General features: G+C 36.4%; 2 protein-coding genes across 3 annotated transcripts; both read left to right on the plus strand.

Moving 5' to 3' along the window:
* Positions 1-2,125: 2,125 nt before the first annotated feature.
* Positions 2,126-6,991, plus strand: LOC123916913. Its single transcript, XM_045968495.1, has 10 exons — positions 2,126-2,592; positions 2,913-3,010; positions 3,252-3,294; positions 3,920-4,002; positions 4,094-4,158; positions 4,754-4,809; positions 5,964-6,023; positions 6,285-6,317; positions 6,453-6,518; positions 6,610-6,991. Exons 1-10 carry the CDS (start codon positions 2,185-2,187, stop codon positions 6,652-6,654), a joined length of 957 nt encoding a protein of 318 aa, XP_045824451.1. The 5' UTR covers positions 2,126-2,184; the 3' UTR covers positions 6,655-6,991.
* Positions 6,992-7,761: 770 nt separating this feature from the next.
* Positions 7,762-13,961, plus strand: LOC123913022 (probable glucan 1,3-alpha-glucosidase). 2 transcript variants are annotated; one of them, XM_045963630.1, is made up of 6 exons: positions 7,762-9,431; positions 10,299-10,572; positions 10,705-10,840; positions 11,317-11,527; positions 11,634-11,840; positions 13,292-13,961. In XM_045963630.1, the coding sequence occupies exons 1-6, from the start codon at positions 7,896-7,898 to the stop codon at positions 13,658-13,660; spliced, it is 2,733 nt and encodes a 910-aa protein (XP_045819586.1). In that variant the 5' UTR covers positions 7,762-7,895; the 3' UTR covers positions 13,661-13,961. The 2 variants fall into 2 exon arrangements, with proteins under 2 accessions (XP_045819586.1, XP_045819585.1); XM_045963629.1 differs by having other exon boundaries at positions 7,784-9,431; positions 10,299-10,840.
* The last annotated feature ends 1,100 nt before the right edge of the window (positions 13,962-15,061 follow it).

The raw sequence follows: 15,061 nt of genomic DNA on the forward strand, positions 1-15,061 counted from the left end.
ATTTTTGGGGTTTTAATATGTTTACTTTGATTTATTTGTTTTGGGGTTTGATTTGTGTTTAAAACTGGTTAAAAGTGTTTAAAAAAGGATTTTGGATTTTTTGGGCTTAATTTGGGATTTTTTGGGTGATTTTAGGTATCCGGCACGGTGGTGAAACCGCCGGAAACCGGACGTCGCGGTGGCTAAGGACGCCGGAATCTGGCCCAGGCGGTGATCCGCCGCTGGCATTCATGTGTTCATGAAGAACAACATGAATGTTCTTGAGTGAGATGAGAGAAGAGAGAGAGCCGAGAGAAGAAGAGAGAGAAAGTGAGAAGAAAAATGAAATTTTTTGAGGATTAGGAGAATTTATACCTGCTGATCCTACGCGCGTAGGTCCACTGCAGCTGCACCATAAGCCTTTCATCACAGTCGCTGATATTCATCAGACGGCTTAAATGTCTTCTTCCTTTTTGGATATAAAGGAAAAAAACAAAAACCAAATTCTTTGGTCAATGGCGGAACTGCCATTTCCACCATCACCATGCACATGGCAACACTGTCGGTTCCACCATCAGTAGGGACCTGCAACTTGCCAGTTTTTGTCCCAAAAGAGGGGTATTACGGTAATATTTTTTAAAATAGGGGTATTGCTGTAAAAAATGATTTTTTTAGGGGCAATTTAAGAAAAAAATCACGGTTTGACGATAAGAGCAAAAAAGAGATCGTTCCAAGCATGATTCGGTATACCATAAATCCTTAACCAAATGGTTCTTTCAACATCAATATCTTTAGGACTCCAAGGACGAATCTCCTTGAACCATTGGTTCAGCCACCCTTCAGCTTCATCCAACAACGCTTGCACTTCTCCATCCTCTTGTCCTTCCAAAAGAGTCAAATTTGACCCTAACGGAGTAACTTTTACTCCAAAATAACCTTGTCGATGAAATGCATTTTGAACGTTGTACGACATTCCCGGATTCAATACTACCCCGACATAAGACTTCTTTAATCTCTCCATGTCCTCCTTTGCCGCTTCATAAGATGCAATAATGCGAAGTTGACTTCTATCCTGATTCAATTTGCTTCCATTCCTGACCACTTGAGCGTAATTTCTGTCACCTTCCTCGCAATGCAGTAAAGCATTCTTTGCATTCTGGTTCAATGGTACCCCTGTACATTTATTATCCTTATTGTTATCATATTTCTGAAATTCTCCTCCTTCCTTATTCCTATCGATGGCTCTGTCATTACCATTTTATTGCATCGTCACGATGCTGAAAGCGCGACAAATTAACTGAGATTTTATCTCTTCCGATGATAATATTATCCAATTCATATTCGAAACGCCGAGAATCCGTGATCCGATCGAATCGAGCGAAACCGAACCTTCTCCCTCCTTTGTCTCGTTTTGCTGGGATAATAACCTCGATGATATCCCCATAATAATGAAACGCGTTGAACATTGCTTTTGCACCAAAACTCTCCGGAAAGTTCGTGAAAAAATACGTTGTCAAAAGAGCGTCATTCTCCCTGTTTGCTCTCCTCGTTGATGCCATGTCAGGCCTAAAATGCTTGTCGACCCTCTTCTTTCTGTTGCGTCCTCTGACGGGCTGCCATTGAAGGTCATCTTCGTCCCCCATGGAGGAAGGGACGATCCCAAGTCATGAAGGCCCTCAAAGTTATCGTTGGTATTCTTGTAAAGACTGGTCCCTAGCCAAACTAGGCCCTCCGTTACCGAAGGAGTCGTACTAGGACTTTAAACTCTCGCTTAACAAGAATCTCGTTGATAGAAAGGCTTGTCGTGAGGAAGAAGATGAAAGCTGTCACAAAACCCTAGCAGAGCGCAATTTTCCCATCCTCTGTGTCACATCAGTATTTTTTTTAATAAAAAATGAGAAAAAAGATTGAAGTGTTACAAATATACAAGATAAATGACTTATATATTATAAATAAAAGATAAAGGACTAAAGTGTTACAAATAAATAAGTTAAAAGACATCCGATGTAATTTTACCATTAATTTATTTGACGTCCCATAAAAGGTAATTTTTTATTTTAAAAATTTTAGGAAGGAAATGACATTTTTTGCAATTTCAAGGGGACGAGGGGTGCAAATAGCGGTTTTCAAATATGAATATGAAAATATCACCATAGATAAGTGTTTGCAAGAGAAAGTGAAAATATACTGTAATTCACAACAAAAATGGCGGCACTGTCACAAACCTTGAACATTTATCCCTCCACAACGATACTTCAATTTTCCTTTCCTAATTCAAAGCTGAATCAACCACGCTTCTCATCCTTCTCAATTCGAAGCTCTCGCTTCCAACCTATTATCTGCAGTTCCTCCAATGTTAAACCAAAAAAGCATTCTTCTTCCTCATCCACCAAAAACAAAAACCAAAACCTAACCAACAACGATAAGAAGAAGAAGAAGAATAACAACAAGAACAATGTTGAAATTGCAGAATCCGATTTCACTTCCACTTCTACTTCCAATTCTTCTCTGCTTCCTCAAGTTCCTACGCCACTCCCTAAACCTCCGGTTGGTTTCGTTGTAGATGACACCGGCAAGCTGCTTTCGGCTTCCAGTGACCAACTTACAACACTTGTGAGTTTCATTTTTTGTTATTATGTGATTTTTCTGTTATACTAGATTCGATTAATCACTGTGTTTGATCTTTGAAGTACTCGCCATAGATACATCGGTTATTTAATGAATCTGGAAAGTGAATATTTGCTTATAATTAGGCCGGAGGGAGTAGAAATTAAGCATCCAATTATGAATGTGGCTATGATTAGTATTGACTATTTCTGTCATGTCATAGCACAGTTTTGGTAATTGAGATTTGATAGGAATGTTATTGTAGGAAATTAGGGTTTAAGAGATTTGTTTTCGAGTGCTACGAATTATGAATAATTTTTTATCAGGTTGATCCTGCAAACAACCTTCCTTTGGAGTGTGTGATAAGAAGATTGTTCACGAGTTCTCGAGGAGATGAATGTATGTTGCTATCCCCAGTTGACATGTAAGTTCATTCAATATTTTTCCGGTTTAATCAATGGCCTTTTATGACTATTGTTTAAAGGTTTCGGGTGGAAAATGCTTTGTCCAAACTTTTTGTATGATTGTTTTTAGCCAATGTGGAATCTCTCTGGTGGTTTGGGTCATTTCGTGACCCAACAGTAACACTATGCTAGAAATTCAGAGTTTTGGTAACCCTTATTTTTATTATTTATTGACTTTAGATTGTGGAAATTTTACTGCAGGCCTGTTCAAATATTGCAGAATACGGGTGATGGATGGGTAGAAGTAAGTTTCAGTTTCATAGTTTAAGTCTCAATTTGTTGCATTTTCATTGTTGCTGCTACTTTAAATCTTGATATAGGTTAGGAGTGCATTGTATTGACTATTTAAATAGGACTTTTAAATTTTAAAAATAGGACAAACAATTAGTTTTGACATTGATACCTTCTTGTACACTTCTTTTATAGTACAGCTGCACAAGTCACTCCTGTTAATGCTCTGAAGCAATTTGAAGTATGTGCCAATCTTCAATGATAAAACTAATTGCTTATTATGTGGAAAGAAAAAACACAATTCCCTATTCATTTATTCATAAATCTTCATTTCATACTATGTCTATGCCATGCTTCACAGCCAGCTGTTACATATGAAGTCCTAAGTCTATATAAATAAGGATGGTTTTGTTAAGCAATTGACAGCCTAACTTAAAATCTCGGCAAATCTTCATGAAATGGGCAAATGATTTGATTGAATTAAAAGCTTATTTTGACATAAGAGAATGACATCTTTTGATCAGACACATTTGTGTAGCCAAACCTAGCTTTAATGGGATATTTCTTTTTTGTTTTTTTTTTTGTAGTCGCTATTGTCAAATCTTCATTCAGATTCATATTTTCTTTCCTATTTTCAGGTCAGCTACGAAGAGTTTGAATCTCTTCTGCCTGCTGCTGCTTTTGCATTTGCAAAATTACGCATGCATCTGGTTTATAGTGGGTATGCTTTTGCTAGTCTTTTGTCATGATTCAGAAAGTTATAGAATTAATATTGTCTCTATTCACTAAATGTTTCTCTCTATCCGTATTAGATACTGCTATACTGCTCGTGGTGGTTTTTATTACACAGAAGAAGACATATTTGACTTCCATGCAGGCAAGGAATTCTTTGCTTTTGCTATTCACTATACTAGTAATGTTCTATGGTTGTGACACCAGAGGATAAACAAAGAAGTGGTTATATTCAGATTATTGAGGAATATTTTCTAGTTCACAACATATCTGTTAATGTCACTGAGATTCTGTTGTTTATGGGTGCTAATTAATTATATCATGCTTCGGAAATTTTATCTGATTACCTATAGCTTGAAATTCGTATGGATACATTATAGTCAGAGCTCAGCCCTGCTATTTGTTCACTTCCCTTTGGTTTCAAAGCCACCTTTCTGATGAAGATATAGTTGTCTCTTTTTTGTTCTATTCCCTTCATAAACCCAGTCATATTTCTCTATTACACCGTCTTTCACGGGAAACTGGTGTCCTCTTTAAAATGAAAATGAAATTGCTAGCATACATAAAGGTAAAATATAGGCAGTTACTATTGATTTACTACGTGACTTTGTCTTTTTCCTGTCATATTTTGGAATGTTGATCATCTTAATATAATTACGGAATGCTAAAGTGATAATATGCTGCATAGTCATTTGAATTGGACACCCAAAATTTAATGGCTGATGTTTTCCATTTTGTAGATGGTAAAGACGACGGCTTGGGAACTGAGGGCATAGAAATCACACGCTTCAACCATGTAATCTTAACTTCAACTGCACAAACATTATTTTTTTTGTTTGCATTTTTGTGGTCTTTTGAAATGTTTATCTTTAACAGAAGCAAAATCCCCCCTGTTATTGTTTACTTTTCTGGAATTTAGATGTTCAAAAATTGTTGTTACAATACGGGATAATAATTTTTTATTGCCAGAGTTTTGTGTATACTAGTATGCTCGTAATATTTACCAGTTTTCAGAAATATATTTATTAAATATTCCATGTTTTTAAAGAAGTGTTACAAACATCAATTGAAATATTAAATGTGAGCAAACTTATGAAGGTGAATAAACAAATGTCTTAGTTTGTAAAATGCTAAAAGCCTCATCATACTGCCAGTTGTGACATTTCTCTTGTATTCCAATATGTTTGTACGAAGACTTCTGGGGATAACCATGACAACCAATGCCTTATTTTATGTGTTATTGTTGCTGCTGATGTTTATTCTTATGATTGCTTTCATGTCAATATTTAAATGCTTCTATTCCTTACATGGCAATACTTACAAAGGGATTAAAGTTTTCTGAACTGCTGGAGGAAGTTCTCTGCCCGATCTTCGTTTATATAACAATTTACAGTCGCTAATTTCAGGAAACCGGGAAATCATGGAAACTGAATAAGAAAACATACTTTTTTATTCCTATTTATTAAAATTAAAAATACACCCCTTAAATAGGAAATAGTTTCCAACAGTAGTAACATTTATATTGCATGTTGAGTTTGTGTCCCAAATATCATATTGGGGTATTGACAAGTAAAATGAGTATAAAACTTATAATCGATTCATTGTTTATCCCAACAGAATTAAACTTTGAACTGAAGAAGTTGCTTTGAGCTTTTATTTTTACTCTGCATATAAGTCAGGACGAGTCATGCTTTTTGTTAAGACGCATTTCTTGTGTAGTTTCTCGATGGAATTAAATTTGAACTGAAGAAGTTGCTTTGAGCTTTTATTTTTACTGTGCATATCTACTGTCATGAAGAATCATGCTTTTTGTTAAGAGTAAGACACATTTCTTGTGCATTTTCCCCATCTAATTTATAAGTTTGTTAAAGTAGCATCTATCGTGTTACTAATAAAACACCATGGTCAATGAAATATATTGCATAGTAATTTATTGCAATTTTGTTGCAGGATGGATCACACTACATGATACACACACCATCTGATCCACTTCTTTTTGTTGCCGCGAAGGTAAGCCTCCATGTTCAAGTTTGTTGGAGCAACAGTGTCATCATTCCATTTTACCCGTGACATTTTTTCTCTATCAAATGCATTTTATAGTAATTGGCATGAGAAGATCAAATACATTTTATAGTTGTGTGGAAACTGGAAACTGTCACAATGCCAATGTGAATTTAGTTTTAAATTACTCTAGGTTTCCACGATTTATTTATTGGGCATGATTAACCAGTGTTGTAAAGTCAAACATAAATTTATCCTTTCATTGTGCAGGATAAAAATGGAATGCTACAAATTGCTGACGATGTAAGTAGCACTTCACACTCATTACAGAATTGTTCACTATTTCCTTTCTTAGCTGCCATGTATTTCTGATAAGTGTAGGGGATACAAATTCTGATGTCATAATCCTAGAGGTTGCTAATTTCATTTGATGAACAGGAACTGCTTGAGGATCCTGCTGTTATTAGTGCCATAGATGAAGAGACTGAATTCAATGCCCTGGTGGTATGTGATTTAATATTCCAAAGTAACATTTTTCATTGGTTATGAAGTCTGACTCCATTCATATTTATAGTTTGTGTTGTCTTACACACAGGAGGAAGAACACGCACTCCTTAACGCACTGTTGGCCGCTGAGTAAAATATAACCATATATACTCACATTGGATTAAAGCTATCTTACTGTTTCCCTTTTAGTTTTTCATCTGGATTGCCGCGACCTCGTTTGACTGCTGAATTTTGTGGGTAGAATAGCTTCTTTTATGTACATGATCAACTTTGTATTTATGCAGCAGTATGCATATTTTAGTAAGAATTGAGGGCTGAAACAATTTTGTTTGTTGTGCATGTGGATGCATGCGTGCATATGGGTGGGTAGATATAGTATACTCCCTCTAGGAGTAAGTTTTCAACTGTACTGTTATTACTGTTAAATCCAACTTTTTTATAGTATCATATCATAATCATAATATCATAATGAGTTCAAAATTAGTAGTACTTTTCAATCTTCATTGACCTTAATTTATTGTCAATATGAATTAATGATTTCAAATTGAACTCTCAAGTCTCAACTTTAGATTTTTGTTTTACGCCCTTGCAAATGTGCCTACTTTTTTTGTTGATGATCATGTACCTTCTTAAAATCAATTCATTTATTATATTTAGTTTTTTTTTTTAACCAAAGTAATCTCACTGTTGAAAATAAAAAAAATAAAAAATGAATTAATGTTGAAGCAATTAAATTTAAATCAGATTTCAAAAGTGATGATGATGTGGTATAATATGGAAGTCTTTATGAATGTGATATTTTTTTTTTTGATAAACATGAGAAGTTCATTTATGTTTGTTTATAAGAATATTTTTTTCTTAATATTTTGTGTATGGCCGAAATCTAATCTAATTAAACTCTAGACCCAAAAAAACAAAGAAATCTAATTAAACACAGTTTCGTATTCTAATTAAAAAAAAAATTATCCTTGTCTCATAAGGATAGTTCAATTTATTTCTCACTTCTATACATTTAGTCGCTAAACTGCAAAACAAAAATAAAATAAATATTAATCGATCGTTAGTTGATTCAGTGATGATTGACGCTTAACTTGATAGGGAGGAGCACAGTTCGATTCTCGCAACTGCGATCTGGAGGAAGTTGAAATCACTACGATCGGAGGAAGCTAGAACCAGATTAAACTAGTGTTGAAAGAATTATTATTATTTTTTTTTATAGCAAAAATAAAAAACTTGACTAAAGTGTTCTCTCTTACAAGAAGCTAGTACTATTACGAGTGAGTGAGTGTTGCTGATAGACGAGTCTCAACTTAACTGCAAAAACAAACTTCATTTCTAGATTCAATTGCTATGACATTTTGAAAAAAAAAAACAATGAATCAAACGCTGCGTTTCACACTCCTTCTTCTTCTCTTCACCTCCGTCTTCTCTTGGAAGAAAGATGAATTCAGAAACTGCAACCAAACCCCATTCTGCAAACGAGCTCGATCCCGATCACCCGGTTCCTCCGACCTCATCGCCACCCAAATCACCGTCACCGACGGCGACCTAACCGCTAACCTAATCCCCAAATCACAACCTGATTCAAAACCCTTAATCCTCACTCTCTCCGTTCATCACGACGGAATCCTCCGTCTCAAGATCGATGAAGATCATCATTCTTCTCATAACCATCCCAAAAAACGCTTCCAAGTCCCCGACGTCGTCGTTGAAACCTTCGCCGCCACCAAACTCTGGCTTCAACGCCTCACCTCCGAAGACGCCGCTTCTTCCGTTTACCTCTCCGATGGTTACTCCGCTGTAATCCGTCACGATCCGTTTGAACTCTTCATCCGCGATGATAACTCCGGCGACCGGGTAATTTCTTTAAACTCACACGGTTTATTTGATTTCGAACAGTTAAGAGAGAAAAACGAAGATGATAATTGGGCAGAGAGTTTCCGTACTCATACTGATAAAAGACCTTACGGTCCTCAATCGATTAGTTTCGATGTTTCTTTCTATGATGCTGATTTTGTTTATGGGATTCCTGAACGTGCTACGAGTCTTGCGTTGAAACCAACTAGAGGACCTAATGTTGAAGAATCGGAACCTTATAGGCTTTTCAATTTGGATGTTTTTGAATATATTCATGATTCGCCGTTTGGACTTTATGGTTCGATTCCGTTCATGCTTTCTCATGGTAAGGTGAGGGGAACTTCTGGGTTTTTCTGGTTGAATGCTGCTGAGATGCAAATTGATGTTCTTGGTTCTGGTTGGGATGCTGAGTCGGGGATTTCGCTTCCTTCTTCTCAGAATAGGATTGATACAATGTGGATGAGTGAAGCTGGTGTGGTTGATGCGTTTTTCTTTGTTGGTCCTCGGCCGAAAGATGTTTTGAGGCAGTATGCTGCGGTGACTGGAGCTTCTGCTTTGCCTCAGATGTTTGCGGTGGCTTATCATCAGTGCAGATGGAACTATCGTGATGAGGAGGATGTGGAGAATGTTGATGCGAAATTCGATGAATTTGATATTCCTTATGATGTTTTGTGGCTTGATATTGAGCATACTGATGGTAAGAGGTATTTTACTTGGGATAGGACTCTTTTCCCTAATCCTGAGGAGATGCAGAGGAAATTGGCTGGTAAAGGGAGGCACATGGTTACCATTGCAGATCCTCATATTAAAAGAGATGAGAATTATTATTTGCATAAGGAGGCTTCTGAGAAAGGGTATTATGTTAAGGATTCAAGTGGGAATGATTTTGATGGTTGGTGCTGGCCTGGTTCTTCGTCTTACCCTGATACTTTGAACCCTGAAATTAGGTCCTGGTGGGCTGATAAATTTTCTTATCAAAGTTATGTTGGTTCAACTCCTTCACTTTACATATGGAATGACATGAATGAGCCTTCTGTCTTCAATGGTCCTGAGGTATATTTCAAAGATTCTTCTTTTTTGTAGTTTCAAGGTACATTCATCTTCATGCATTTTGGATTGGAGAAAATAAAATAAAAATGTGATTATAAGGAAGTCACTAATAACTTTCAGTTTCACTATCCATTTCCATGATATGGCATTGAATGAATATCTTGTGATCCACCAAAATGAAGACTTACATTTTTTGTATTTGATAGGGAAATCATAATGATTAGTAACAAGTTATGCACATATTGACTTTTAATCATCATTGACATCATAATGTAGGATTAGCTATCAAACAAATGTTATTTCTACAGCATATAGTCTAGCAAAAGATAAAATACATGTTTGAAACTTAGTAGAGGCCAACATCATCCTAATTACAGTCGCTCCATCACCATTCATTTGATTTAGCGATTGTGATGACGCCACAATAGTAACTTGGCTTTTGTATCAAATCACAAAGGAGGAGGAGGAATATCTAAACATCCCTAACTGAGTGAAGATTCAGGCAATATTAGATTATATTAGGTAGATCTTGAAATTTGGTTGTGCCCCGGTAAAGCCAAACCAATATTGATTAATAGACTTGTTAGAAAAAAGACAATAGGTTGCTACAGTTTCTGGAGATCCCATTATTTTGAATTCGCGAATAATGTCCGAAAATTATATGATGATGCAAGGTCAATGTTATCTTGTGTCTGTACTTGTGAGCTGTGACTCCTCACTTCTCATGATGTATATTTTAACTGATTTAAAATATTATGTCCCTTGAGAAGCAGTGCTTGGATCTGTGGGTTACTTTTAATCCATGTGTCCACTGTGCATCAGTAACATTATGAATGTCTCGTGGTAACATTATGCTTGCGTTGTATCCAGGTGACAATGCCTAGAGATGCTATACATTATGGAGGTGTTGAACATCGGGAGTTGCACAATGCCTATGGGTATTACTTCCACATGGCAACAGCTGAAGGGCTAGTGAAGCGTGGTGAAGGGAAAGACAGACCATTTGTTTTGTCAAGAGCATTGTTTGCCGGAAGTCAAAGATATGGAGCAATTTGGACTGGCGATAACTCTGCTGATTGGGATCACCTTAGAGTTTCCGTTCCAATGGTTTTGACCCTTGGCCTTACTGGGATGTCATTCTCTGGTCAGTATCATCCTTCTCATGATGCATTCATTACTTTGTTATTCTTTTCTTTAAATATTCATACAACTTTGCACAAGTTGGGATTCTTTTCTCTTGTCGTTCAGATGATCACATATCATGTACATTATGCAGGCGCTGATGTTGGTGGGTTTTTTGGGAATCCGGAACCTGAGTTATTGGTCCGCTGGTACCAGTTAGGAGCTTACTATCCTTTCTTTAGGGCCCATGCCCATCACGACACAAAAAGACGAGAACCATGGTTGTTTGGGTAGGATTGAATTCTTTAAAAGGTTTCTTTGTCCCAAAGTCAATATATCATTAGTTTTTTTGGTACTCCATTTCATACTTATTCAACAAGGATAAAACAGTGATTTTTAATCATTCTTTTCCTTCGAAAAATTAGTCAAAGATGCTTCACCAACCAAGGGATGAACTAGTCTACAAATCTTAGATATAAATTAATAGAATTCATATTGTATATCTAATGTACAAGAGCAAACTAGTATCACAGGGACCCACAACAACTTCACGAGTTTACACTCTTAGACCTTTCCCCACATGCTTGGGGGGTGGGTAAATAAGTGGAAACATTGATTGAATTATAATAATTGAATTTGATACAGATGCACCAAAATTGGCTACCGTATCCCCCCCCCCCCCTAACTATCAAATGGGTCCTGCATTGTGTGGAAATCTGTTTGTAAATATTGTGAACTGATTGTCCATCTGCTTCTGATATTGCAGTGAACGAAAAACAGAACTAATTAGGGATGCTATACATGTTCGTTATGCACTTCTCCCATATTACTACACACTATTCAGGGAGGCTAACACTACTGGCGTTCCTGTGGCCCGCCCATTATGGATGGAATTCCCATCTGACGAAGCTACTTTTAGCAATGATGAAGCTTTCATGGTTGGCAACAGTATTTTAGTGCAAGGGATCTATACTGAGGTGCTTTAGTTAGTCTGCAGATACATATATATTTTCTTTCAGCTGATCATTCTCTTCTTTTTTGCAATCCCTAATAAAAGTTTTTTTAATCCTTCAATTCTGGCAGCGAGCTAAGCATGCATCTGTCTATCTTCCTGGAAAACAACCGTGGTACGACCTAAGAACTGGAACTGTGTACAAGGGAGGAGTGACACACAAGTTGGAGGTTACAGAGGAGAGCATTCCTGCTTTCCAGAGAGCTGGAACGATTCTAACGAGGAAGGACCGGTTTCGGCGAAGTTCCACTCAGATGGCAAATGATCCCTTCACTCTGGTAGGTTTTTGTGACCATGTTATGTAATTTTTGTGAATCTGTTTGAACGCCATGTTTCTCCAGAAATGTATTTCTTTCCTTTTCTATATGTTTCCAATCCATATTGCTAGGTCTTTGAATGTTGTGTTTCTATTTGTGCCCTTTGTTGACAATATGGATGTTAAAATAAACTTTATGCTAGTTGGCTCCTGATGCTGCTTGCTAGGACTGTTCAAAATAACTGTTGAACCGAACCAAACCGTAATGAAATTAACCGAACTTATATTGACAGTTTATGAACCGAACCTATATTTCACTCACAGTTTACTAACCGAACCGAACCACAAATTACTGAACCATAACTGTGTGAACCGAACTGCCCCTACCTTACAAAGTTCTGCAAGATTTTGATATTTGTGAAAGCTGTAAACAATTAATCAAATGTCAAAATTCTCACTCTTCTATTTTTTTCAATTAATTTTTCTTATTCCCAATTTTAGCTTTACTGTACCTTTTTAGCTTCTCTCTCACGTACTTCAACCATTACTCCATTCTTCAAAGTTCAAACCTTTCAATTCTAAACCAATTTTAGCTTTTTTTCTTTCTTTTTTCCAATTCCCAATTTTTTCAATTAATTTCTTTCCTACTTCTCTCTTGATTAATCGTTTCAGTTCTAAACAAAAGCTTAGAATATCAGTGAATGACTTACACGGCAATGAAAGATGTAGATCTAGAGATTTGAAGGAGATTTTTCTGTTGCTCAATCCTAAAATTTGGGATATTTTCCTCACCATGTTCATTCTCTATCTCATTGCTCAACCATTCAGTTAAATTTTTCTTTATTTCGGTTTGGTTCGGTTTGGAAACAAAAAACCGGTTAATCGAACTGTAACATCGGTTCGGTTTGGGCTAATACATTAGCAGTTCAGTTTGGTTTTTCCGAACTGTATGTATGGTTCGGTTCGGTTCAGTTTTTCTAATAAACTGAACCATGAACAGTCCTACTGCTTGCCATCAGACCATCAGCAGCACGACTTAGAATAGTGGGACAGCATGAGAATATGTTTTACAGTTTAACATTTGAGCTCCTGACCTATCTATTATGTAGATTTTAAACGGATACATATAATATGTTTTTTTTTTGCCCATTTTATGTGCTTGAGAAGATGTAAACTGAATGCATTTTTTTGCCCTTTTTTTTTTGCCCATTTTATGTGCTCGACTTTAGACAGGTTATCAAGTAATTTAAAAAAAAAAGTTATTTGCCTGCTTTCATAGAATATGCCTGTACATGAGTGCTGACTATTTGAGTAACCTGGGTATTTGTTGCATTGCATCCAAAAAATGGCAGGCTGTAAGATTGAGTTGGGAAATGTTGTGTGGCTATACCTTGTTTGTAACTAGTGACAGTTGTGGAAAGTAGCCTACTAGTTTGCTTGATGATAAAATTATTATGGTCGTCTTTTTGACAGGTTATAGCTCTGAATAGTTCCCAAGCAGCTGAAGGTGAACTGTACATTGATGATGGCAGCAGTTTTGGTTTTCTAGAAGGTGCCTTTATCCATAGACGTTTTGTTTTTGCAAATGGGAAACTTACATCTGTAGATGTGGCACCTACTTCTGGTGGCAATGTTCGTCATAAATCAGATGTTGTCATTGAGAGGATTATCCTGCTAGGACAAGCTCCTGGCTCAAAGCATGCTTTGATTGAACCTTCAAATCAAAAGATTGATTTAGAACTTGGGCCGCTTTGGGTTCAAAGGGCTCGTTCACCACTTTTCACGACCATACGTAAACCTAATGTCCGTGTTGCAGAAGATTGGACTATCAAAATTTTGTAAGCGGTAGTGCAAAAGATTTGGTTCTTTAATTGAGTTGATATGAAGTTCAACCTCACAAGTTAGGGTAAGGAGAAAAGAAGTCTTGAAGAATGCCTGTGCACAAATACAGTTTCAGCGGCTTGTTTAATGACTTAGGATTTGAGAACTTTAGAGATGTATGCTTGGAAGTTGCGACTACAATGTATCCTACGAATTAATTTGACAATGATAATTTTTATCATCTGGAATTGTCATCTGTTTGGCTTTGGGAAAGTACATTGAAGAATGCAATAACAGTTACTTTATATAAGTTCCTCGAAAATCAACTTAGTCAATTATGGTTTATGGTTTAGTTCTGAGTATTTAAGGATACAGGATAAAAACTCCTTGTTAGGGGTACTCTTGTTATTCAATTTCTTAAAAATGAACGTATCTTGAGTTTAGGTATATGCAAAAAGCCACCAAGTATAACTAATTGAGGAATTTGTGATTGGATTTTCTTTAGTTGTGCAGCTTGTGCTGCCTCCGACAAAAACAAAAAATATTAAGGAGAGAAGACATGAAAGATAGAGGAGTAAATCACTAAATTGGTCTTTGAAATTGTAATCATGGCTCAATTTTAATCTTAAATTTTTTCAAATAAGCAAAATATCATTGAAATTTAAAGATGTCCATCGTTTTGTTAACTTCTTCCTTTAGATAATTCACTGTCTATATGTGGTATTACATTGATATCACATTATTGTCGTACAGAGACTTTGTTTCTTTCCCAAAAATAGTTTAGGTTAACAAAAAATCACACTACTCTTTCACTTTCATGTTGGATGTTAGTTAGTGGCCATTCTTCTTCCTTCCCTTTTCCAAAAGCTAGACTGAGAATGTTAGTCAGATATTGGAGCAACGTTTGGTTGGTGTTGGATAAGGAGGAGTGATATTGTAAGCACATTGATGTTTAAGTCGGTAAGAGAACAAAAAATGAAAGGATTTAGAATAAAACGATTATGTAGTTGTTGTTGTTGTGAGAGGAGTTACTTATACTGTGCGGTGAAGGGCCGCTGTGGAGTAAAGGAATACTCTTACAAACGACGCCCTCCAATGACCTGACTTTGATGTGTGCCTGAGCGTCTGACATAAGAGAATTACTTTTCCCACCCTACTGATTATGGGGCGCGGCCTACGAAATTACCAGACTATCCCTATTTGCGACTTAGGTCGCGGAATATTGTCTGCAACATAAGTAACGAAGGTGTATTTTGTTCACATGCTGATGTCGCACACTCTATCATGACACCCTAATCTCTCAAAATATGTTTTTTTGTAAAAAAAAAAAAAACGATAATTCATAGTTTAGTCATTAAAAATAAAAAAATAAAAATATGGGTAACCCACAACTCACCCAATCCAACCCAAGAATAAGCTGAT

This window comes from Trifolium pratense, linkage group LG3 (assembly GCF_020283565.1).
Source record: "Trifolium pratense cultivar HEN17-A07 linkage group LG3, ARS_RC_1.1, whole genome shotgun sequence".
NCBI classification, from domain to species: domain Eukaryota; kingdom Viridiplantae; phylum Streptophyta; class Magnoliopsida; order Fabales; family Fabaceae; genus Trifolium; species Trifolium pratense.

Excerpts from the sequence above, each read along its gene's own strand:
- LOC123913022 (XM_045963629.1), top strand. The coding sequence starts at position 7,896 with ATGAATCAAACGCTGCGTTTCACACTCCTTCTTCTTCTCTTCACCTCC. Across the intron at positions 10,841-11,316 it reads CGAGAACCATGGTTGTTTGG|TGAACGAAAAACAGAACTAA; the intron begins GTAGGATTGAAT and ends CTGATATTGCAG. Across the intron at positions 11,528-11,633 it reads TGCAAGGGATCTATACTGAG|CGAGCTAAGCATGCATCTGT; the intron begins GTGCTTTAGTTA and ends CAATTCTGGCAG.
- LOC123916913 (XM_045968495.1), top strand. The coding sequence starts at position 2,185 with ATGGCGGCACTGTCACAAACCTTGAACATTTATCCCTCCACAACGATA. Across the intron at positions 2,593-2,912 it reads GTGACCAACTTACAACACTT|GTTGATCCTGCAAACAACCT; the intron begins GTGAGTTTCATT and ends ATTTTTTATCAG. Across the intron at positions 6,318-6,452 it reads TGCTACAAATTGCTGACGAT|GAACTGCTTGAGGATCCTGC; the intron begins GTAAGTAGCACT and ends TTTGATGAACAG.